Source organism: Euprymna scolopes, chromosome 15, assembly GCF_053919585.1.
Source record: "Euprymna scolopes isolate OS-2025 chromosome 15, ASM5391958v1, whole genome shotgun sequence".
Lineage (NCBI taxonomy): Eukaryota > Metazoa > Mollusca > Cephalopoda > Sepiida > Sepiolidae > Euprymna > Euprymna scolopes.
This window is the reverse complement of record NC_136496.1, coordinates 45,460,725-45,485,694: the sequence shown is the minus strand read 5'-3', so window position 1 is coordinate 45,485,694 and position 24,970 is coordinate 45,460,725. Positions and strand designations below refer to the sequence as shown.

Sequence of the window (24,970 nt, the reverse complement as noted above, 5' to 3'; positions counted from 1 at the left end):
CCACTTTTTGTGTTGAAAATTTGTCCATTTTGTACACAGGAATACATTTCAATCATAATTAATAAATTTTACATTTTCTTTTTTATCAATAAAGTATAAAAGAGAAAATCAAATACTCACCAATGCAATGGCCCATTTAACCATGGGACCACAAGCCACACTGGCTCGGTTCACTTTCTCATAGTTATATTCTGGATTGTTCAAATACTTGTTCTTCATTTTTGTACGAATTTCATCTCTAAATAATAAAAAAAAAACTCAATAAAAATTTGTCATATACATTAGCCGTGTATTCATCAACTTTAAACATTTTAAAAATAAATGAATATCTAAGTTTGTTAAGTATAAAGTATGTTGTGCGAAAGAGGAGAATAGCTAATTGAAAAAAAAAGTTGAAATCAAATTTTCCAACTTGGGGTGTCACCACCACCCCGTTCTCTCTCTGTGCATTAAAAAAAAAAAAAATTGAAAAGAAAACATTGAGTGTGCATGGGATGGGGGGGGGGGCGGGGAGCAAAGGCAAGTATTTTTTGATAAAAAAAATCCTGTAATCCGTCTACCCTATGATCATTATTTATGGAAAAATGAACATTTTTAGTTTTCAGAGAGAACTGTCATAAGATAAAGGAAGATAAAACAAAATAAGATGAAGTAAGTTGGGAAGAAAGAAAAAAAAAAAAAACAGAAAATGACAAAGAATGAAATAAAATCTAAATAGCAAAAAAAAAAAAATGGAGACCATAGTTAAAACTGAAATCTGCTTTTTCTGGATTACATAAACTGAAACTTGCATTCTCAAATGAACTCGAGTAATATAAAATTCAATTGGATTTACACAAGAAATTATTTTTAATCATTTTCTTTTTTAAAACATAGCAAAAATTTTTCTATCATTTATTTCACGAAGTCACATAACTCAAAAAGAAAATTTTAAAACTATTCTTAACAGATAAAAAAAAAAACTGATTAATAACTTACGGTATGTCATCAGTTTTGAAATTGACTATTGTTGGAATGAAGTTGTCTTTCATGATTATACCACGTAGAGATTTCCAGTCTAAGTCACTCTCACCCAGCAGGACACAGATTGATTCAATAGCAAGCTTGACTGCTGGGGGTGGATGGGCCAGAGATCTCACTTCTACAAGATGTTGTTTACGAATAGATTTGACAGCTGAAATTGAATAACACATTATGTTACAAGCTTTAAATAAAAGGATGGTAATATATTATACAAAAAGATGATATTATTAAATGAAAGTGTTCATATTCAAGTGGAAAAGCATCTATAAGCATTAGTTGTACATTTCGTATATGGTGTTCGTTTCCAAAACTGCAAAATGATTTCAATCACATATTACATACTGATAAGTGGATAATATTGTTAACTTGCTTCCCTACAAAAGCAAAGTTAAACACAAGATCAGTTTTTTTATGTGAGGAAACTGTATGGGATAAATTAAAATTGTCTTTTAAGAAGGATTTTTCCTCTCCCGACCGAGCAGATACTACATCCGAATCCCAGCTCGAAAGCCAGTAAAACTCTTTCTGAATGATCGTTTTATATCTTCTGGAATTTAAGTATTGATAATTTGTATCAGGATTATTCTATATGAACATATGGCTTAATGGATAAGAATGTTGGTTAACAAGTTTTAAGCAACAATCTTTTAGGAGTGTATGTGTGGGGGGGTAAAGTTTAAATGATAGTGTATTAATAACTAATAAATTACTACTTCTACTTGGTCATGGCTGATGGAATTAAAATAATTTACCCACATGGATAAAGTAATAGTTTCAGTTTAAAATTCCTTACAAGTTCACTGCTTTTTACAAAGATTCCCAAGTTCAACTAGAAGTTTCTAAAGTTAAAAAATATGTACCCAAAGATCAGAGATTACATTCTAAAAATGAAAATATTAGTTGAAATAATCCAAATTCAGTTACTGTACTTTTCATATTCACAAGTGAAATAGCAATTATATTGTCACAGTGAGGATTAAAAAAAAAAAATGCTGTAATATTCATAATGCTAAGAAATTGTCCTTATTTCATCTTTTAATAGTTTAAACCAATTACCATTTTGAGCTTCAATGACAGCTGGCTCGACTTGTTCAAGGTCAGCTGTGACATCCAATTGTTTCTCTTTGATTCTTTTCGTTTGTTCAATAACAGCTTGTTGAATTTCTTGTGAGGTGACTTTCTTACGTTCTGCTTCCTGTTGATCTTTCACCTTGAAATTTAAAAAAAAGAAAAGTGAACAAAATTTTTTTAAAATCTAAATAAAAATCAATTTGGCAAAAATGATTTTGATGTTTCAATTTCAGCATCATCTTACCATTTGTTTGAGTTTGGCATTTGCAGCAGCATTTTTCTCTTCCAATTCAATTCGTTTAATTGAAAGAGATTTTTGGAGTTCTTCTACTTGTTCCACGGTTTCTCGAATCTTTTGAAGACCGACATTTAAATGAAGTTGTTGTTCCTCAAGGTCTGAACGCTTCTCTTGGTAGAGCTTTACCTGATAAAAACAAATAGTTATGGGTCAAATCCAGAATAAATTATCTTTTCTATATATATATATAAAACAAAAAAAAGAAAAGAAAATTTTCATTCTCCAAAAGAAAAAAAAAAAAAAAAAAAAAAACCAGTTGATGTGGATTGAATTTTAGAATTCAATCCAAAACTGATTTTACAACAAACACACCTATACCGAAATAGATAAATTTTTGATAAGTTTAAACAATTTCAATTGTAGCATAAATATTTTTTAAACTTCCATTTGAAATTTTCAAAAATGAATCAAAAACTGGAAAATTTGACATTGTTTTAATCAATAAATTATGAATTCTTTGTTTTTTTACAATGGATTGATTGATTGTAAGATTTAAAGAAGATAAAAAAACGATTAAAAAAAAAAAAAAAACAATTTACAAAAAAAAAAAAAAACGGTTTAAAAAAAAAAAGATAATTAAAAAAAAGACAAAAAAAAACAATTTAAAGAAAAAAAAGCAATTAAAAAATGAATAAGTATATATGAATGACAAGCACAGTGATTCAAACAAAGAGATGGTACCAAGATGACAATACCCTGGATGTAATAGACTCTTTCTACTATCCAGATCTGCCGAGTGCAGGTAGTGGATGTGAACTTCGTACGCCCAGAAAGGGGTGAAGGCTACTAGGGAAAAATTTGGCTAGTTGTTGCGTGCTGCCCTTTTCTACATCTGGGATAAGTTTTATAGTAGATGTGTTAGGAGCATCACGATATACGGCAAGGAATATTGGGCCCTCTCTTTCACAACTGTAGAGCAATGATAGATTCATCAATGGATCTGCAATGTGAAATCTGACCAAAGCATTGAGGTTATCCTAAGGATGAATTATGTTGGCATAGTCCTGTGGAACATTTATCCATCTGGGTAAACCACTGTAGAAGCATGGATATCTTAAATCATAGGAAGGTTGGTCAGCCAAGGAAAATCAAGAAGCAAGTGATTGGATTGCAAACAGTGAAATTTGAAGACAGTTGTTTTGCTGTGAGGGCTGGAGTGAGGGCTTACATAATATCAGGAAATGTCTGACCTCTGAACAAGAGATTGGTTGTTTTACGGTGTATCAATCCATTTGGTATCATTTAACGCCCTCGATTTTTATAAAAGTTGAACCACAAGTAAAGAACAATTTCAACAAGTATATTATATTTAGCAGATTTATATATTTAAAACTTGATATATTTAACAAATTAAATTTTCAATAAATATACATTTTACAATTTTAATTTGGCTGTTTAGGTTGTATGGCATATCAACCACTATGAGTTATCTAAAAATCGAATCCTGCCTACATACGTTGTTTCAAACAAAAAAGTAAAATTAAGGTAATAGACGTCATCTGCAAGTGAAACTTTAGATGTGAACAGAATACGAGCAAAAATTTTTACTTACAAAGTGATTGATAAAGTCCAAATAATGTCGAGGCGTAATAGCCATGGTGCGCCCGCCCCGTTTTGTGATACGTGTATTCGCTTGATGTAATGTTTGATGAACAAACACAAAAGCATTGACCACAGCATCTCTGTGTGTTGGGTTCGTGGAAAGCTCTTCATAAACTATCGGTAAATAATCAGGAGCCATGTACTGGTTGACAAAGAAAAAAAAAATGTACATTTTTAAATGACTTACCAAGACTGGTTACAATATTGTGTAGAATTTATAAACAAAATATTTTAAATCATGATAAAGAATCTTAGACTAATTCTCTTTAAACAATAAAAAGTTTTTAAGAGTAAAAATATTTATTCAAAACTGATTATTTCTAATATAAACAGTTCAATTAAAATATAAATGACTTTTTTAGTAATACCTACAGATGTAAAATTTAATTCAGTTTGTAATTCTGGAATCAAATTTTAAACAGTTTTAAAAATATATATTTTATTCAAATTACAATAAACTGACAAAAGTAAACCAAACTTACATTTGTCTTTTCTAGATCTATTTTGTTGGTGAACTCTCTGCCCACTTGATATAAGGCCCCATTGGACCAATCACCAAACCAGTTCAACACACATCTGCAAGTGAAAATTAAAGATTTATATATTATAGACAATTATAAATGGAAACCAAGATTTAGGGATTTAAAGAAAAAGTTTAAATTTTGATTTTATGTGCATGCACGGTCCCCCTCTGGTGCTGCATGCGAGATGAAGCCACAAAAAAATAGTGAAGAAATGATGAATGTGAGAAGCGTGCAGAGCCAACGTTGCCTTCACATTTTCGCCAAGTTACAGAAAAATCTAATGGATGGAGCAAAAGTTATGGGGTAAAAAGTGTCACTTTTTGCAATTTTGAGGCATTTGTGATCCATTTTGAGCTCCTAGGAATGCTGAATCCCAGTGAAAATGGACAAACGGTACAGTTTCATGCCTTAAGATGTGTATATTTAAATTCAGCACGATGGAAAACTACTACATAGACAAACAGATCAAGTTTTCGAGTAATATGTAAAAAGAGCTCCAAAAAGGTATGTTTTTTTTTAGCCCTAAAAGTACCAGAATTTTGCCAGGGTCACTCATACTGAATTTATATTAAGAACAATGGCCTCCACATTTTCACCAAGTTTCAGGAAAATCTAATGGATGGATCAAATGCTATAGGGCAAAAAGTGTCATTTTTAGCCATTTTGGGGCATTTTTGACCTCTTGATGCTTAATCCCAGTGTAAATGGATAACAGTGCAGTTTCAGGCCTTAACACATTTATATTTGAATTGACCACCGTGAAAACCCCCTGTAAAGTCAGACATCAAGTTTTTGTTGAGAAATATGCAAAAAGAGCCACAAAAAGGGGCATTTTAAGCACTGAAAGTCTCCAGGGAAGCGGACCAGAATTTTGGCAGGGTCACCCATACTGGATTTATAATAAGAACAATGGGCTTCAGATTTTGGTCAAGTTTTAAAAAAAAATCTAATGGATGAATCAAAAGTTATGGAGCAAAAAGTGTCATTTTTGGCCATTTTAGGGCATGTTTGACCTCTTGAGCCCCTGGGGGCACAACGGGAATTTTCGCAAAAGAAATTTTTTTTACTGTGTTTTTAATGAAATACAATTTGTGGCAAAATTTCAGGAAAAACTAATGGACAGTTATCTGGCAATCATCTGAAATAACAGACGCCACTGAAAACATAGGTCCCTCTCCGATAAATCGGGGAACAAACAATCCAGCTAGTTCTAAAGGTTGAAGAAGTTCTGGTCAGTTTAAAAAGTGGGAAGACTTTCTAAGGTAGATGGAATTTCTTTTAAAGCATATCAACCCTGTATGCCACAAAATGACCACTGTAATATATATATATATATATATATATATATGACTCCTATAGATTTTTTTTTTGTGTATTGATATTCATATTAAAAGCCCCTTTTTTCTATATATTTCAAAAGAAAATACAACTTTGTTATATATGGGTCGTGAAATTGCATTCATCTGCAAAAGATCTAGCTAATTTGCATATTCTTTTAAACATTCATTTTAATTAATTCCCTATGAGTTTTTTCGGTTTTCTTATGGGATGACCATCTTTAGTTAACTATTACGTGTAATTATATTCATGCAGATGTTCTACATGATTTATATTTGTGTAAAAAGGCTATAGCAAACAAACTTCTTTCTATATATATTTGTTTAAAAAAATTTTACCTACCAAACTTCTGGTAATTTTTAATCTACAGACATGAAACCCATGTAAAACTTTATATTTGGGTTTTATAGTCAAGGAAAAAATTGGCGCAAAAGTGTGAAAATTAAAAAAAAAAAATGGAATTTGCCAGGTGAAGGTCAGGCAAAGGCATTACTTGACATAAAAGCCATTGGTTCATGTTTTAATTTTTAGCCTTGCAGCAAACATGTCTTCATAGCTCAGACATTAACATCAAAGGAAAAATTAAATCGTAAGCTAAACGTCTTAGTTTCAATTCTCTGAGTTATTTTTTTTTTTTTTTAACTTTAAATCGTTATTATATATCGAGTTCAATATAATAAATACAAAATCTGCATTTATCAAAATAACATATTCAAGTGTATTTTATGATCAAGCAATGCCAGATGGTCTGCTAGTATATATATAAGTGACCTTGTCTGTATGAGGAATGACCTCTACCAAACTCCTGTCAATTTTTGGTCTACTGACTAAGCTTCATATATAGGAGATTTGGACCTGTAAAACAAATTCAATTTGGTTTTTAGCCAGTAAAAATTGCTGATAATGGATCAAAATTAAAAAAAAAAAAGAAAAACAAAAAATGGTACTTGACAGGTGTAAGTTGACTTAAAGTGTTAGTGCTTGTGCAAATACACGTTCATATCTTTAACGATGTTATTTTTTAAAAGTTTTTATGTACATATTTTACAACAGTGAAACGCTAAGCGGCCTACTTTATATATAAAATTACAGATTTGATAAGTTCTGGAAAGTTATTTGTGTTTAAGAAGCTGAAAGAGATTTATTTCTTATCTTATTTGAATGCTGTATTCAGCCCGATTGCAATGTGAATACACTTATCAGGAAACCCAAATTGGCGGTAATGTTTGAGCTAATGTTAACAACATGCTTTTGGTAGACTATGCCAGATGCTGAATATTGCAACAGGAGTCAATATCTTATTTCCCCTAAATCAGCCTTTAGCCATCTCTTCCAACAATGCAATTTTTGAGTGGAGTAATTATGTGTTAAAAGGTAGGTCAATAAGGGTTTAACTAACCAAAACAATTGTTGCTGTCCATATAGATCACTGGACACTCCACTACCAAAATCCTCTCCTCAGACACCAGTTTGCAACCCATTGAGAAGAGAATTTTACCCCTTTACAGTCAGCAACCCTGACCAAAATGGTCTGACAAGTTTGAAAGTTTTCTTTGGTCAAACTAAAAGCCATGAATAAAAACCATAAATAGGAACCAAGAGAAATTGAGAATGTTGCAGTTGACTCTAGAACTATGATCAAGCAGAGAATTTATTCCATACAGATTCAGAGAAAGTAAAATATTTGAGAGAAAATCAAAAATTTACTTTGAAGTATTAAATCTCTCTCAAGCATTGATATTTGCAAATCATTGAGGGACATCTCATTTTTTTATATTCTTTACTTTCTTCCTTTTATAAGTTTTGACAATATAGAATTAAAAAAAAAAGGGGGTATAGGGCACTGTGTTAATTGGTGAAATGTAATGGGAAATCATAGTGGGACCATAATGCATTGATAGCCCCCCCCCTCCACAGTTTAAGCTACCAGTTAGTCGATCCCCCACCTCTTTTCTGCCCATAAGCAATATATTTAACTGTTCATATTTCTAGGCGAGCGAAAGTTGGCTAAACAACCAAAACAAGACAGGTTTTGTTTCAGTCTAAGATATGACGAAGGATTACAAAATTGTCACAATACAAGTTGATTTACTTGAATTATACGGACAGGAGTAAAATCAACTCTGAGTTTATGTCAGGTAATTGAATGATTTGTAAAAGGACTATAATGAATTGTTAATGCGCCGCCTAAAGATTGAGGATATTTCGCCTGAGGAAAGGACTATGATGAACAGTTAAATGAGAGAATATAGCAGTATAAAATGAAAAGAAATAAGAGGAAAGAGAAGAAAACAAGGGGAGAAACGATCGAACAACATATAAACCCAAACATTATCTTCCGATCATTCGGAGAACTTCAAAACTTGAGTGAGTTTGTTTAACAAGATTTCAAACTCTGGGATGTTCATTTTATGCCAGTTTGTTTTTGTCAATTTCTTGAAATGTGTATTTTCAAAAGTAAAAGGTTTTTAATTTTAATTTTTTTAATTAAGTTTAGGTGTTTGAATAATTTTGTTGCTTTTTAATTACTTTACAATTTGTTGAGGTTCCATTTCTTCAAACACTTCTCCGATGCTTGCTGTTCCAAAATATTTCGAATGACACGATTATATTTTTGTTCATCCTTGCCTCTGTCTGTTTGGTGGAAATTCCTTAAAGATTAAATCCGTTACCATAATAAAAATATGTTCTGTATAAATCTGTTTAACCATGCGTTTTTTTGTTCTTGCCATCTGTACGCATCGCTTCGGGATAGAATAAGGAGAAGCTTATCTTGAATCAGACAATGTGTCACAAGGGTTATAATATCATGGTTGACTTTTTTCTTCATGTTTTGTGAGCAACGTAGGGAGGAATGAATCAATAGAGTTGAAGATTTTGTATAGGGAACAACGCCCGAGATTGGTCTCTCCCGGCTCTTAATAGAAACTAGAATTTAATTTGAAAATATGAGTTTCTAAATTTAAAAACTCAGTAAACAAAAAGAAACCATCTTTAGCAATGATAATTGAATTAACCAACATTTTACAGGTAGTGCCACTATATATAATGAGAGAGAGACACACACACACACAATGTCAATTATTTTTACCTGTTGAATAAAGCAGGGGATGTGGCAGCTCGGTCTTTCAGACCTTCTGAAGATGGGTTCATAGTAAACACAACATGCAAGTTTTTCATGACCTGATGGAATAGAAAATTTGAAAAAATAATTGGAATAAAAATTTTTTGAAAATAAATTTACTCAAAATTTAAAAATCTGATTTCCTAGAAAAATAATTAAAATCACTAATAATTGATATTCAATAAAACTACCAAGTGTATCACAGAAAATAATTTTATTAAAAAAAAAAATGCCTCATTTGCAAAGATAAAGTGGGGAAATGGTTATACTTAAATATTTAAGAATAAATGACTACATGAATTTTTATCTTAGTTATAACAGGTTAAATGTTAGAGAATTATTTTTAACTAGCTGAATACCAACTAGTCTATACCAAGTTACTAGGTGTCTACCCAGGTTTTCAATTTTATAACCAAAAGTAGAAGTTAAAAAATTCTATTAAATATTTTTACTCCATTTTTTATTAAAAGTAATTATTCAGGTTTATGATGATATCAAATAGGAAATAACTGGAGTAAAAAAAAAAAAAAGAAAAAAAAGTTATTTAGTGCGAGATTTGAATCCATGATGGCATAAATTATTGAAACTAGTGGTGGGACGATTAATCGGAATCGTTAATCGTAAGAATCATGTATTTTGGGGCGAATCGGAATCGCATCGTTAAAAAATACTTTAGATTTACGATTCTCTCATTACAATTCTCTTATATTTTTAAGTTGAACTGTTTGTTTGAAGTGAGATTAATGCTGTCAAAAATTTTGATAAAAACGTTGGTACGTCTACACTTTATCGCCGAAACTGGAGATGCCATTTTATTTCATGCTCCTATCATTGAAATTCAAGGGAGAAATCAGTATTTTAAACTATGGCCAGTTAGAAATAAATAACAAAAAAAAACTGGAAATTACTTCCGTAAAGAACTATGAAAAAAAGTAAAAGAGAACATATCCGTAATTGTTTAATTGAAAATGTTTCGATTTAATTAATGAAAAGGGAAAGTTTTTCATAAAACATATATATATATTTTTTTATTAAAAACAGAAAATGAAAAGGACATATTCATAATTGTTTAAACTGGGCGAGCCCCATTTGAAAACCAAAGCATTTACTATATAAAAATTTATCAAAATATAATTGGAAAAACATTTATTGAAAAGTTTGCATAAGAAAATATAATTTTAATAAAACAATTTTGTAATGAAAGCAACATTGGATTTTTATAAAATATTTTTTGTTTCTTTTTTTTTTTTTTTTTTCGAACAAATAAATAATTTTAATGAAACATTTTTTTATTTTTATTAAAGCAACTTTGAAGGGCCAACAACAAATTAATTTAAATGAAACCAAAAAAATCATTATCTAATTTAATTTTTTTATTTATTTCATGCTTCGGTCATAGTTTAAAATACTGATTTCTCCCTTGAATTTCAACAACAGGTGCAGGAAATAAAATGACGTCTCCAGTTTCGGCGATAAAGTGTAGGAATACCAAAACATCATAGAACTTTTCATAACATATTTAATATGATGTACAAGAATTTTATTAACTACTTTAAAGGTAATCTTTATTTATCTTAATGAGTTTTCTTATTCCATCGCATACATAGGCACTGTCTGTCTGTTTTGAAACTTCGAGGCCCATTAGTTATCCGTTTGCACTTACACTGAAACTTTAGGGGCCACAAGGTAACATTGTTTTCATTTGTGAGCAAAGTTTATTTATGTATAAAACAACCTAACTACGTCAAATCCATGAAAAAGTTAGAGAAAAACTATTTTACAGTGCTCTAATTGCGAGTAAATCATGTTAAAAGTCAGTGGTTTTTCCAACAAAAAAAAAAAAAAGTGTTTATCTTTTGGCAAGTTTTTTTTTTACCGACACTCTTCCATCAGTAAATGAATGAAAAATCTCATTAGTAAATAAAAAATGTCTTGTCAACCTTTATATTTTTAAAAAATATAACAAGCAAAGTCAAATTGGTGCAGCCGAGATAAGTAGGTCCAGCAGACGAGCCTCGTTCTGAAAAATCTGAACAGTTAGGTCACGTGAAATGTGACACCGGTGCTTCTACCATTATTGACCCTTTTAATGATGGATATAAAAAGTAAATTAACCTCTCCGAATTGTTCTATTTACAAAAATATTTCTTTATTAAAAAAAAAAAAAATTTTTGTTGAACTTTGCTGTTTAAAAAAAATCTGTTTTCCTTTTTACGTTGACTTACCTTGCCTTTATTTTCACTTGTTCGTTATGTTTATAATCAATGTCTGAAATGTCTTTAAATTGGTTCCTTTCTTTAATTCTTGGAGTTTAAAAAAATTTTTTTTTTTTTTTTACTTGTATCTTTTATATTTCACCATTTCGTTTTTTTAGTAATAAATGCTTCTCTACATTAAAAACCAACCTTGTGTCTAAACTCTGCCCTTGTGGGGAGGCAAGTAAATAGGAAGTAATATGGCAGCTGAAAAACGTTTAACTCCAATAAAAGCATTAAAATATATTAAACCCTGAAGAATTTCTGCCATGCGCTCTTGTTGTTCTAAGTTAACAACTAGCCACTACTTGTGTTTCAAACTTAAAAAAAGAAAAAAAGAAAGCGCTTTCAAATAGTAAAAACACTAAAGCTTTTTTCATTTTGGAAGAGAAGTTTCAGGCTGCGTTCATTCTTTGGCAAATGTTTGAAATAGTTCTTGTGAATTCTTGTAACCGTTTGTTACAGAAGAAAGTAGTATTTTTAATTTTTAAACACGTGTCAATCTTAATTGGCATCAATATCAAGCACAACCGATTTCAATATATATATATATATATATATATATATATATATATAAATAAATGATTAGAAACTTTAAGGAATGTATTGAACAGAAAAATTAAAATAGTATAATGAATAATAATAGTATTAATAATGATAAACAAAAATAATAGTAAATAAATATAAATTAAGGATAGTTATGATGGTTATAATGATGATAGATAAAGTTAATGCGATGAAGATTGATAATTATTATCACTTGGACTATTTGAACCACAGTCCTATTGATAAGTATACACATACAAATATATACATACCTGTAAGTAGACAAGCGGAGATATTAAACTAAAAAGGTGTATAAATAAACAGATATACTAAATATGAGTAATACTGTTAATAGCTTTAACAATAATAATGTTAAGCATGAAAAAAATCATGAGCGAAAGAAATCTAAATTTGAAGACATTAATTGAAATATTTAATATTGAAATGACCATGTTCAAAAATTGTGTAAAAACCTATGTAAGAGGACAGATATATATATATATACATACATACACACACACACAAAAGCGAATAAAAAGGTATTTTTTATTATAAAGGAATTGTTATTTGTTATTAAGTAGTGTTGACTGACATTTAACGTAGATTTAATCTATCTGTAAGGTTATTAGTATTTATTAAGGCTGATTATCTGAGTATGTACAATGTTGTATATCATGTCTTCCTATGAGGATAAACTTAAGATCAGCATATATCTTGGAGAAAACTTAAGCAGACAACTTGGAAGAAACTTATGAAAATATAAGGTGGAAAGTAATTGTTAGCAAATATGAATGAATTAAATAAAAAGAAATAATCAAAAATAAATAAATCTAATAATATAGGAATGCTACGAATATTAGCAATAAGATGATGTGTGTGTATATATATATATATACACACACATACACACACTGAAATCAAAATTTTTACGTATGTATAATATTTATAAAAGAGTTGTGTTTGAAGGCTATATCAATGTGGTTTATAGGAAAAAGATGTTACACCCCCCCCCCACCGCCACCAATAAATTTTATCTTTTAAGGCAATTAGGCGATTTGAAAATTAGACTCGTATCAGATCACTGTTGGGTTTAATACTCCGGCAAACATTCTGATTAAGAGATATGTTTTAATTTATCCGGTTAACAAATTCCATCGTTTTCTTAAGATTGAGATTATATAAAGAGAAAAAATAGTAAAGACTAATCAGAGGATTTAAAAAGACAAGTGTTGAATTGTACCTGCGAAGTGAACCACTTGTAGAGCTCCTCACTTGAGTCTAGCATCAGACCTTCCCTTTGGGCTCCTTCTTTGCACTGGGTCATCAGAGTGGTGTACTCATCAGCTTCAAATAGACCTGGGACCTCACCATTAGCAAGCAAGGTGTTCATTCTTTCAAGGAAACTTGAATCAAGAACATTCGATTCATCCATTATAAAAGCAATTTTTTCATCCTAGAGAGAAAAACAAGTTTTATTCAATCATAAAAAAATCAACAGTATTAATCAACATTGAAAATGAAATGATATTCATGATGCAAATATTTGATTTCAAAAGTAATTGAAAAATTGAGTGCATTAAAATCTATTATATAAAAGCGAAAATGTGCGTTTGTGTGTGCAAACTTTTTGTATGTCCGGCAAAGCTTTTTTTTCTGGTACTATGTTTTAGAACTTTTTACATATGTTCTAGATCGTAATATCTACGATTTATGAAGGGACGTTGTCTACATTTATTGTGATCGACTTTTATTTTATAAAATTCCCACTTTTCTGCCTCCTTGCATGTTTGTTCGTGTTTTTGGTATAAAAGCGAAACTAATTGAAAAGCGAAAGCAGTTCCCTGACCTCTCATGCCAGGGACGTCCAGAAGCAATCAGAGTTGATTAATGTGGTGAAAACCGTCATATCAGAGAATTGCTATTCATTTGGACACTCCCCATGTTTGGGAAATAAAACAAAAAAAAAAAACTGCCTCGCAGCCAAAGTTAAGTGCAGGATTCCATCCCCCTATGGCGTGATGTTTGCCTCATTAAATTTACACACTTGTATGAATTTATTCACTTAAGTTTTTAATCATTTAATTTCAACCATTCTCACATCTCTGCCTTCTTAGTGTCATGGTGTAAGATGTCAGACTTTTTTCTTTTCGCTTTCGCCTCAAGGATTCAGGTTTGAGCCTACCTGCCTACCAAAACTTTTTTTTCTCTTTTACACCTCCAAACACCCGGGCAACGCTGGGCAACCCCACTAGTAGAAAATAAAGTTAAACTTAATGAGCATTATTTGTTTTTGAATAATATTTTTTGTCATTTAAGTCTTCATAAAATGTGATAAAAAGAGAAGCATTCACTTACCTTGCATCCTGCTCGACGAAGCACAGCTCTGAGATCTTCATCAAAATCAGAAGCCATATATTTGTTGTGCACTTTGATTTGATAGACAGTAAGTCCATTCATCCAAGCTACAAACCTGGAGAGTGTCGTCTTTCCAGCACCACTGACACCAATCAAAAGCAGATGGCCTTGTGGCTGCCTGAAGATACGATCGATACGCAGCACATGATCAAGAACCTCATCAAATAGCACCAAAGGAACATCGAGCTCTTCTTCATAGAAAACCTGCAGGAAAACAAGACATATTGGTTGCTATTTTGACTGGCAAACATTACATTCACTTCAGCTAGAGAATTATCGAAGTCTAACAATTGTTTGGAACATCATTTCTCTTATTATGTTGAAGTTTTTATCTGGGAAATCTTAATGTAGTCGTTTTTTGTGGCATTTCTTTACATTTGAAGCCTTCGGTTTTGGTTAAAATTCTTCAGCTTTAGAGTTTTCCTTTTCAACTTTATATTATTTGCAAAAGTTGAATGGAATATTAATAGAATTAATGAGATTTTACTTGCAAAGAATCTTTAGTTATAATCATTTAAAACAACCTTTATTCAATACTAACTGTACATATTCGACCCAGTGTTGCCAAGAATGCAATGAAGTTATTTTAGTTTTTAATTTTTATTTATTGGTACAAATTTTATTTTATTTTTTTAACATGCACAGAAAATAAAAAAAAAGTATACTTTTAAAAGAAACAACTTTATATTCTTCAATTAAAAATTTAAACTATTTCCGTTGCCGATTCTGATTTTTGAATAGGAGACCATATTGTCATCAGCCTAGAATTTTAAAAGTAAATTGTAGTGAAGTAGATTATTATAGTGACAATAACAGTACAACTGTTGGCTAGTCAAAACTAAAATTAATATATTAGCTTAAATGCTATTTAAGTCTAACTTTTAAAATCTCAAAAGAACTATACACAAGATGTACAAATATTTATGTATTTAATCTTACATTTCTGAATTTTTTAGATGAGGATTAGTTGGATTCATTGGACTACTGTTCTCATCTTGAGCATCATTATCACGTTTCTGTTGATGTAACCTCCGACCTTGTTCAAGTGTATCTTGAACTCGGGAATTTGGACAGAATTTGAAACGCAAGAACCCGTGGCACAGTGGTTAGAGTACTTGGGGGAAAAAAAAAAAAAAAAAAAAAAAATTGTAAATGTGATATTCTCCTGAAGGTTGAAAGTTCAATTCTCAGTGTGGGTGACCATAAAATACAATTGCAAATTATTTAAGCCCTCTATCCAGTTGTGGCTGATGAAACAAGAGCATGTGTCGAAATTCTGTCCAAATTCTCAAATTCAACAAGATATACCCGGAGAAGGTTGGAGGTGACATTGACAGAAACATGAAAATGACACTCAAGCTAAGAACAGTAGTTTAATGAATTCAACTAATACAATTAACCTTCTCCGCATTAAACTTTTACTCAGGCAGCATTAAAGTTCAGTTTATTCTCCACCTGCAGGAAATAAAGTGATTATTTCCTAGAGTAATAATGTATCGTTCATTAAAATGTGCCACTTATTTACTATTTCAACAGTGTGAATGAAAGCTTACTTTGAGTCGAGCCTTGACGTAATCTCTAAGCTCTTCTCTATCCACCGGAATGTAATCCTTCGATAACCAGTTGCTGAACAAAATTGGTCTTTTCAGTGCTTCATCTTTGTTAACACTTGGGAAGTGTTTCAATGCTACGGCATCAACATTTTCATCAGTCCACCTTCTTTCTTCATCCTCAACCAGGCTGAAATCAAAAATAAAATTACAATAATTCACTGTTCTTCAAGAAATATTACAACTCAATGTTTACATTTAACAAATTTTATTCCAGCACAAACCACACAAAGTATTCCAACTTTATTTTCACATGATTATATTTTAAATAGTTACATCAAATAGGTGAATTCATCTGTTCAAATATAAAATAAACAACAACTACACATGAGAATTTGATCTGTGCATACATATATAAGTGACTTTGTCTGTCTGATGAACAGACTGTCAATCTTTGGTCTACAGACTTGAAACTTGATATATAGGTGATTTGGGCCTGAAGAACAAATTCAATTTGATCTTTAGTTGGTAAAAATAGCTGCTAAGGAGTCAAAATTGAAAGAAAAAAATGGAACTTGGATGGTGTAAGTGGACTTAAAGTGCTTTTATATGTAATGTGCAAATATACTTTTTACAAAACTTTCTAAGTTTTTCTATGAGTAAGGACATAGTACACATGGTAATAAATAAGGCTGGGGAGCTTTATGTTTTGATTTTCATTCTAGCTGATAGAAATTTTTTTTTTTTACTTTTGAAAATTGCTATATTAAATACAATATAATAATCAATAAAGAATTGCCTATATAATAAAAAATACAAAATCTGCATAAATCAAAGTATACTGAAACTTATTTTATATGACTAGACAATGCTGGGTGACCTGCTAGTATTTATATTCACTTTTTAAAGTTGAAACGAGATGTATAGTTAGCAGCTGTAACTACCCAATGTTGCCTGGGATGCATTGAAGTCATTTTAGTTTTTATTTGCAGTTATTAAAGTTAAGATAGACAACTATTATATTTTTAATTTTCAATCAGTTATAACTATCATATTGACACATTGGTCCCCATTAGATCATCAAAGTTAAGCAATGCTGATCTAGTCAGTACTAAAATGGGTGACTATTTAGGGAAGCTGTCTACTTATCCTGAAATTGTTTCTCGTCATCTCAGACAAATTGTCACTGGACTAGCAATGCTGGTTTAAGAAAAGTGTGGTGAAGATTGAGCATCCTTGCTTCACAATAGACTCTCCATACTCCAACAGGGATTATCCATCCTCTCTGATGACTAAACAGACACTCCCTCCTCATCACTGGTTTCTATTTTTAGATGATTATTTAAAAATATTTCATATCAGCAGTAGTCTGGGCTGGACTAAGTAATTTTTAAAATAAATTGTAAGCGAAGTTATATTGCCAATAACACTGTACAACAACGAATGAAAATTGCCTAGTCAAAAACAAGTTTGAAAATCTGACAAGATTGACTCATCAGTAAAAAAAAAAAAAAAGTTTCTTTAAAGGTAGAGATGTAAGAATTTGCTTTGGCATCAAGTTTTGAAACCTGCAAAATCTTATTTTTTAGCATATTATCTAACCTATAAAGTTTTATAGGTTAGATAATATGCTAAAAAATAAATTAAAAGATTTTACAGGTTTCAAAAATTGATGCCAAAGCAAATCATTACATCTCTGCCTTTAAAGAGATAAATTTTTTTACTGATGACAGTCGATGACACATGAGAAAAAGTATTTGCATGAAGAAGTGAACAATGAATAAAGAGAAGCTGCTGGTAGATAAGCTCTTTCAACCATCAATACTTGAGAACTTCATGAAGCAGCTCAAGTTTAGGGCACATCGATAGAATTAATCTAATCACAGCAGGTGATGGCAAGAGGGTTTGGTTCAACATGCAAGTAGCATGCAAACCTTATAAGACCGAGTTTTAAAGAGACATTTGTAATGAGACAAATGTATTTGTCTAGGCCAATTTACATTGTCTACTTGGATATCAAATATGGACACATCTTGTGTAGGTGAACTAAGAATAAAAAATGTCATATATGTGAGAGTGTTAAGAAACTTGTCACATCATTCAACTTCAACATGTGCACATGTGAGTATTATGCTTCAGAGAAACAAATTTATTCCAAGAATTCAACATTAACAGTTTTATGTTTAGTCATTAGAAAGAGGATATGGATTTTTTATCATTAGGTGGTAACAAGTCTCTTCATCAACATGGGTATAGATATTCAAAGTTAAAACACAGCATCAGTAGTAGGTCATTCAGTTAAACAGCAATTTGAAAAGACGAGGGAGGTGGGAATATAATAATTACAACCTATTTCTAAAGGGCACACAAAGCAATGAAACTGAATAACGTGACACAATGGGTGAAAAAAAAAGTACCAATTAAAAAAATAGTTGACTTACCGATCCTGAAACAATCTGAGAGCTTCATGTGCCCACATTCTGACTAGTCCCTCCACGGAGAGGGTTTCTAGAGGTCTTAGGGCTTCGCAGATACCACGTACCCAACGTGTCATTTCTCGGGGACTGTATATATAATGTGGCTGCATGTCTTGAGTAAATCTTTCCTTAAAACATTAAAAAATATTTGAAAATTTTTTGTCTTTTTTAACAGAAAAATAATTTTCAGACGAAAAAATATATTTAAGTTTTTGAAAAGAAATAATACCTGTGATTTCAAGTAGAAGTCTACCATGGCGTTCGTGAGTGGTTCAGCATAAGTTCTTAAACTTGGCACAAGGCGCAACATGGCTCTGTTGAAGGTTCCATAAATCTGAGTCAGGGATATTTTACCAGGATAGTCAACATAGACTACAGGCACATGTCGTAAAAATCTGAAAATAATTTTTTATCTTTAAAATCCATTTTTTATTTAATTGAAGCATTAATTTTTTTTTTTTTAATTCAATTTTCACCCCAAACAAGGCAGAGTGTCTGTTTGAAGTAGGGGATCTACTATCGGGGACATGAGTTGCAGGGGTATTATGAAAGATGAGCAGCAAGATGTTTGTTCATATTACACTTGAACTTCTGCATGTCAGTACAGTTGGGAAAGCAGAATCCTGGAAGGGAGTTCCAAAGTGTAGCAGTTCTGGGGAAGAAACTATTGGAGTAGAAGGCTTTCTTACACCTAGGGATCTTTACTGTGTAGGGGTAGGATTTAGCTGTTTGTCAGGTTTGTCGGAGGTATTTACATCGAGGGGGTACAAGTACTTATATTTTAGAACAGGTAGAGGGATGCAACATTTCATCGATGGGAAAGAGGCTGAAGTCTAGATGACTGTTCAGGACTTATCAGGTTGGTGACTCTTTTGAACCCTGTCCAGGAGAGAGAGACTAGTAGCAGATGCACCAACCCAAATGTGACAACAGTACTCCATACATCGACAAATGGTGGCCTTATAGAGGTACAGGATACTTTCAAGCATAAGTAGCTTTCTAGCATGGTAGAGAGAGGCCACCTTCTTCGCAGAAGTCTTGGCAATGCTCTCAATGTATCTGTTCCAACTCATGTTCCCTGTGAACGTTAGGCCGAGGAGTTTAAAGGAAGTACTTTCAGGTAATGTTTTTCACCATTGCTATTGGTGATAGAGAAGGTTTCTTGTAATTATTGAAAGAAATTGAATGTGACTATCCATTTCTGTCCCCATTCCACTACAGATTGGAGGTCTTCCTCAAGTGTTTGTCATTTCCTTAGATAGGAGTTCATTTGCTTTCCCCTTGTGTCGGTTATAGAGCATGATGTCATCAGCAAATATACCCATCTCAGAAGCAATTTTATCAGGGAGGTCATTTATGAATATTAAGAATAATAAAAGTCTTAGAATAGACCCATGAGGTACCCCTGTATTTATGTCATTGTTTAGATATAAACCATCGAGGACAACCTGGATTCTTCACTTAAGTAATTATGTATTCTTCCAGTGATACCATATGATCTGATTTTCCTTAGAAGACCATCGTACTATACCCTGTCAAAAGCTTTTTTAGAGAGAGAGAGAGAGAGGGCTACTGCTCTACCCTTTCCTGTTTTGTCCAGTGAATGGTATATACGTTCAGAGATTACAGTTAGGATATCTGCTGTGAAACAGGCTTGCCTAAATCCATACTGATAGTCGATCAGAAGTTTAGCATCTGTAAGGTCATAGACTAGAGCTTGATTAATTATGGACTCAAATATTTTGGTGAAAAGCAGGAGGCTAATGGGATGAATATCAATAGTAAACATTAAAATTTGAAATAGAAAATATTTTTAAAATATGTTAAAGTAATTATTCTATAAAAAAATAAATATGAATATAAAATTATCTGAATACTTGCACATCTTCAAATGAACAGTATCATTCTTATATACTGTATCTCATTTGCAGGAAATATTTTAAAGACCTGTTTTTTAATAATTGTGCTATCATTTTGATATTTGTTTTTGTATAATAAATATTACATATATCAATGCAATTTTTTTTGACAGATTCTAATTAAAAAACACTCAATATGGTTTCCGTTCTGCTAGATCTACAGCAGATGTCCTTACAGTTATATCGCATAGGATTAGCAAATCTCTCGACGGTGGCAATCTTTCTAGGGCAATTGCTCTTGACATATCTAAAGCCTTTGATAGGGTATGGCATAAAGGTTTACTTCATAAGATCGCTAGCTATGGTATAGCTGGAAAAGTCTTCTCAATTATTAAATCATTTCTTTCTGATAGGTTCATAAGAGTAGTAGTTGAGGGGCAAAAATCAGAAGCTCACAGTATTAATGCCGGTGTCCCTCAGGGATCCATCCTTGGCCCAACTCTTTTCCTGATCTACATTAATGATCTTCCAAATCATATCCTTACATCATTTGTAGACATTTATGCTGACAACACTACCATTTATGGTACCACATCTAAGACAGTAAATGAGCAAGTTCTCTCCAATTCTCTCTCCTCTGATCTTGAGCACGTAGTACAATGGGGAAAGGAGTGGCTGGTTACTTTTAATGCATCTAAAACCAAGCTTCTCTCTTTACATCATCAACATTCTGATCCACATTTGTCATCAATTGAAATGAATGGCTCTCGTCTTCAGGAGGCCTCAAGTTTTGACAAGCTTCTGGGCTTGACCATTACTCCTGATCTTAAATGGAACACGTATATCAAATCTGTTGCCAAGGCCGCTGGAAAAATGGTGGGATCTTTCTATCGATCCAGTAGATATCTCACTGCTGATGCTATTCTCTATCTATATAAGAGCCAGGTACGTCCAAGGATGGAATACTGTTGCCACATCTGGGCAGGAGCTGCTAGAAAGGACTTGTCCTGCCTTGATAGAGTTCAAAATAGACCTCGTAGCCTCGTAGGAGATGTCCTTTTCTCCTCCTTACAACCTCTATCTCACAGAAGAGATGTTGCGAGTTTGTCTCTGATGTATCGTTATTTTCATGGAAAGTGTTCAACTGAGCTTCAATCTATGGTCCCCCCTCGCCAAACTTTCACAAGAAACACTCGTCTAGCTGTAAACACTATCAATAATTTCCCCCACTCTTTATCTGTGCCTAAACCTAAACGTAGATTCCATGAACAAAGCTTCTTTCTTAGAACTGCACGCCTGTGGAATTGTCTTCCGTTTTCCTGCTTTCCGGCTGACTACAATATGGTTGTGTTCAAGTCTAAAGTAAATAAGTTCTTGATGAGCCGTTCCATATAAGTTATTAAATTTACCAAATTTTCATTACTAATGATTACTATATTGACCAACTTCTACTGTACACTCTTTAACCCTTATCCTTGAGTGGCCTCTGGGCCTTGATAATGTGGTGATGCCTTTGTAAAAAAAAAAAAAAAAAAAAAAAAAAAAATATTAAGACTTTTTTATTAGGAATATTATTGATTATGCAGCAAGTTTTCAGATTATACCTTTTTAATATTTAATGTTTGAGGATCTTTTTTGCCACATTAACATGAATAAGGCCATTTTGGAGGATTTTATAGTAATGTCATTAAAAATGAACTAAAAATATAAATTCCCTTCTTCCATTTACAAATCACAAAATGCAGATGACAAAAGGAGAGACATCTATTAGCACTAAATTTGCATTTGCAAATTTAGTGCTTATTCCATAATATTCTCAATAAAAACAAAATTCATTAAATGATTAATGGTAGTCCTAATTTCTGTTGGGGAATTTTTTTCAGTTGTGATAAAATAAAAATACTTCATTAAATGTGATTACTCAAAATGCTAAGAGCATACTTCTACTAAAAAAAAAAAAATTCTTGCATATAGGAATGCGTACCGGTGTGAAAGTGGTTTTCTGCCAGGATCAGTTGGGGGGTTACATGCACCCACAAATTGTATACGTTCAAATTTTACAAAGGCTTGGTCACTCGAGCGGTAGAATCCACCATGCTCCATCATCTGTCGTAAGAATGAAATGACTCTTTGTGTGCCTAAAAATTAAAAATAAATTTATACAAAGAAAATCAATAGAGCAGAATACAATTCTAATATTATGAGTTTAATAATAACTGATATTTTAGTCACGTATAGGTTTATTAGTTTCATCCATGCTTATGTTTGATTGATTGATTGATTAGTTTTACGGCATATCAACCGATGTGGTCATTTAATGCCGGAGTCCTTTTTTTTTTTTTTTAAACTATTTTTTATTGATGGAGGGGGGGGGGGCTTTATAAGCCTTTCCTCCCATTTTTTTATAATATCGAACTAAGAAATTAAATGTTTTATTTATACATGGATGTGTATATTTGGGTGACTTTAAATTTCCTTAAATTTTCTTATATAAATTTACTTTCCTTAGGTATGCTAGAATATTTGTTGAGTTGACCTTTTCAAAAAGGTCCTCCATATTGCTTTCTGTATAATATAGTTTTCTAGTTGGGCCGAGGTCATCACACCCAACTAGGATATGTTTTACTGTGAGTGTCTCCTGGCATGGGATGCACTCTGGCGCCGATTCTCCATTTAGTATATAAGAATGAGTAAAGTTGGTGTGTCCTATGCACAGCCGAGTCAGTATCACATCTTCTCGGCGTGATCTCTTGATGTCCGGACATCGTTCCTTAAGTTTTGGTTTGATTGAGTATAATTTTCTGCCCTCTTGCTGACTCCACCGCAGTTGCCATTTTTCCTGTATGTATGCTTTTATCTGGGGTCTAAGATCAGTGTGTGGAATCTTAAAATTGTCAGTTGGAAGGGGAGAAGATTTTTTTGCAGCTGTATCTGCCCTGTCATTGCATTTGATCCCCACATGGCTGGGGATCCAGACAAGAATAATGTTTTTAGTGGTTAAAAGGATATGGATTTTTTCTATTAATTTTGTTGTTAGTGGATTTTCCTGTTTTTGATTTTGTATAGATAATAGAACTGATAGAGAATCTGTGAGAATGATGAAGTTTTTGGTGGTTTCCTCTGAAATTATGTTGAGTGCTAGATCCATAGCTATAGTCTCTGCAGTGAATATAGATGCTTCATTTTGAAGATTTCTCTTCATTGTGGTTTTATGGTACGTTGCTGCACATCCAGTGTAATTGTTGCTTTTAGACCCGTCTGTAGATAAAGGTGTAGTCTGAATATCGTAATTTTAAATGTTGAAGTTCGTCGTGGTATTCAATAGGGTTTGTGGTAGATTTGGACTTTTTGTTTAGGTTCAGTTTTATTTCTACTTGTTTCATGGTCCATGGGGGTGTTTTAGGCAGTATGAAGTTGTGAATGCTGGAGATTGGAATTTTCGATTCTTCAATGCTTTCCTTCATTCGGAGCCCGAAAGTTTTGATAGTTTTTCCTCTCATGTTGAAGAGTTCTTCATATTTAGGATAGAAGGTACATTGGTATGCAGGGTTGTTTGGGCAAGACTTCAGTTTCAGTAAATATTGAAGGGCTAACTTTTCTCGCCTTAGATCTAGTGGGGGTTGATTGATTGATTGATTGATTGGTTGGTTTTACGGCATATCAACCTATGTGGTCATTTAATGCCGGAGTCCTTTTTTTTTTTTTTTTTAACTTTTTTTATTGGGAGGGGGGGAATGACTTTTTCAGCCTTTCCTCCCTTTTTTTATAAAATTGAACTAAGAAATTAAATGTTGTATTTATACATGGATGTGTATATTTGGATGACTTTAAATTTCCTTAAATTTTCTTATATAAATTTACTTTCCTTAGGTATGCTAGAATATTTGCTGAGTTGACCTTTTCAAAAAGGTCTTCCATATTGCTTTCTGTATAATATAATTTTCTAGTTGGGGCAAGGTCATCACACCCAACTAGGATATGTTTTACTGTGAGTGTCTCCTGGCATGGGATGCACTCTGGCGCCAATTCTCCATTTAGTATATAAGAATGAGTAAAGTTGGTGTGCCCTATGCGCAGCCGAGTCAGTATCACATCTTCTCGGCGTGATCTCTTGATGTCCGGACATCGTTCCTTAAGTTCAGGTTTGATTGAGTATAATTTGTTGCCCTCTTGCTGACTCCACCGCAGTTGCCATTTTTCCTGTATGTATACTTTTATCTGGGGTCTAAGATCAGTATGTGGAATCTTAAAATTATCAGTTGGAAGGTGAGAAGATCTTTTTGCAGCTGTATCTGCCCTGTCATTGCCTTTGATCCCCACATGGCTGGGGATCCAGACAAGAATAATGTTTTTAGTAGTTGAAAGGATATTGATTTTTTCTATTAATTTTGTTGTTAGTGGATTTTCTTGTTTTTGATTTTGTATAGATAATAGGACTGATAGGGAATCTGTGAGAATGATGAAGTTTTTGGTGGTTTCCTCTGAAATTATGTTGAGTGCTAGATCCATAGCTATAGTCTCTGCAGTGAATATAGATGCTTCATTTTGAAGATTTCTCTTCATTGTGGTTTTATGGTACGTTGCTGCACATCCAGTGTGATTGTTGCTTTTAGACCCGTCTGTGTAGATAAAGGTGTAGTCTGAATATTGTAATTTTAAATGTTGAAGTTCGTCGTGGTATTCAATAGGGTTTGTGGTAGATTTGGACTTTTTGTTTAGGTTGAGTTTTATTTCAACTTGTTTCATGGTCCATGGGGGTGTTTTAGGCAGTATGAAGTTGTGAATGCTGGAGATTGGAATTTTCGATTCTTCAATGCTTTCCTTCATTCGGAGCCCGAACGTTTTGATAGTTTTTCTTCTCATGTTGAAGAGTTCTTCATATTTAGGA

The 24,970-nt window shown here is 32.3% G+C and overlaps 1 protein-coding gene across 1 annotated transcript in view; it reads right to left on the bottom strand.

The window, feature by feature from the left end:
• LOC145293806 (cytoplasmic dynein 1 heavy chain 1-like) overlaps positions 1-24,970 on the bottom strand; it is a 200,546-nt gene that overhangs the window by 67,090 nt on the left and 108,486 nt on the right. Inside the window, exons 51-63 of the mRNA XM_080140385.1 lie at positions 22,067-22,220; positions 18,453-18,618; positions 18,188-18,351; positions 15,750-15,936; positions 14,137-14,400; positions 13,022-13,234; positions 8,948-9,039; positions 4,477-4,570; positions 3,945-4,136; positions 2,339-2,518; positions 2,080-2,233; positions 979-1,174; positions 121-238 (exon numbers count right to left, since the gene is read on the bottom strand). Of these exons, the coding sequence (XP_079996511.1) occupies positions 121-238; positions 979-1,174; positions 2,080-2,233; positions 2,339-2,518; positions 3,945-4,136; positions 4,477-4,570; positions 8,948-9,039; positions 13,022-13,234; positions 14,137-14,400; positions 15,750-15,936; positions 18,188-18,351; positions 18,453-18,618; positions 22,067-22,220 (2,174 nt within the window). The remainder of the gene's footprint in view (positions 1-120; positions 239-978; positions 1,175-2,079; positions 2,234-2,338; positions 2,519-3,944; positions 4,137-4,476; positions 4,571-8,947; positions 9,040-13,021; positions 13,235-14,136; positions 14,401-15,749; positions 15,937-18,187; positions 18,352-18,452; positions 18,619-22,066; positions 22,221-24,970) is intronic.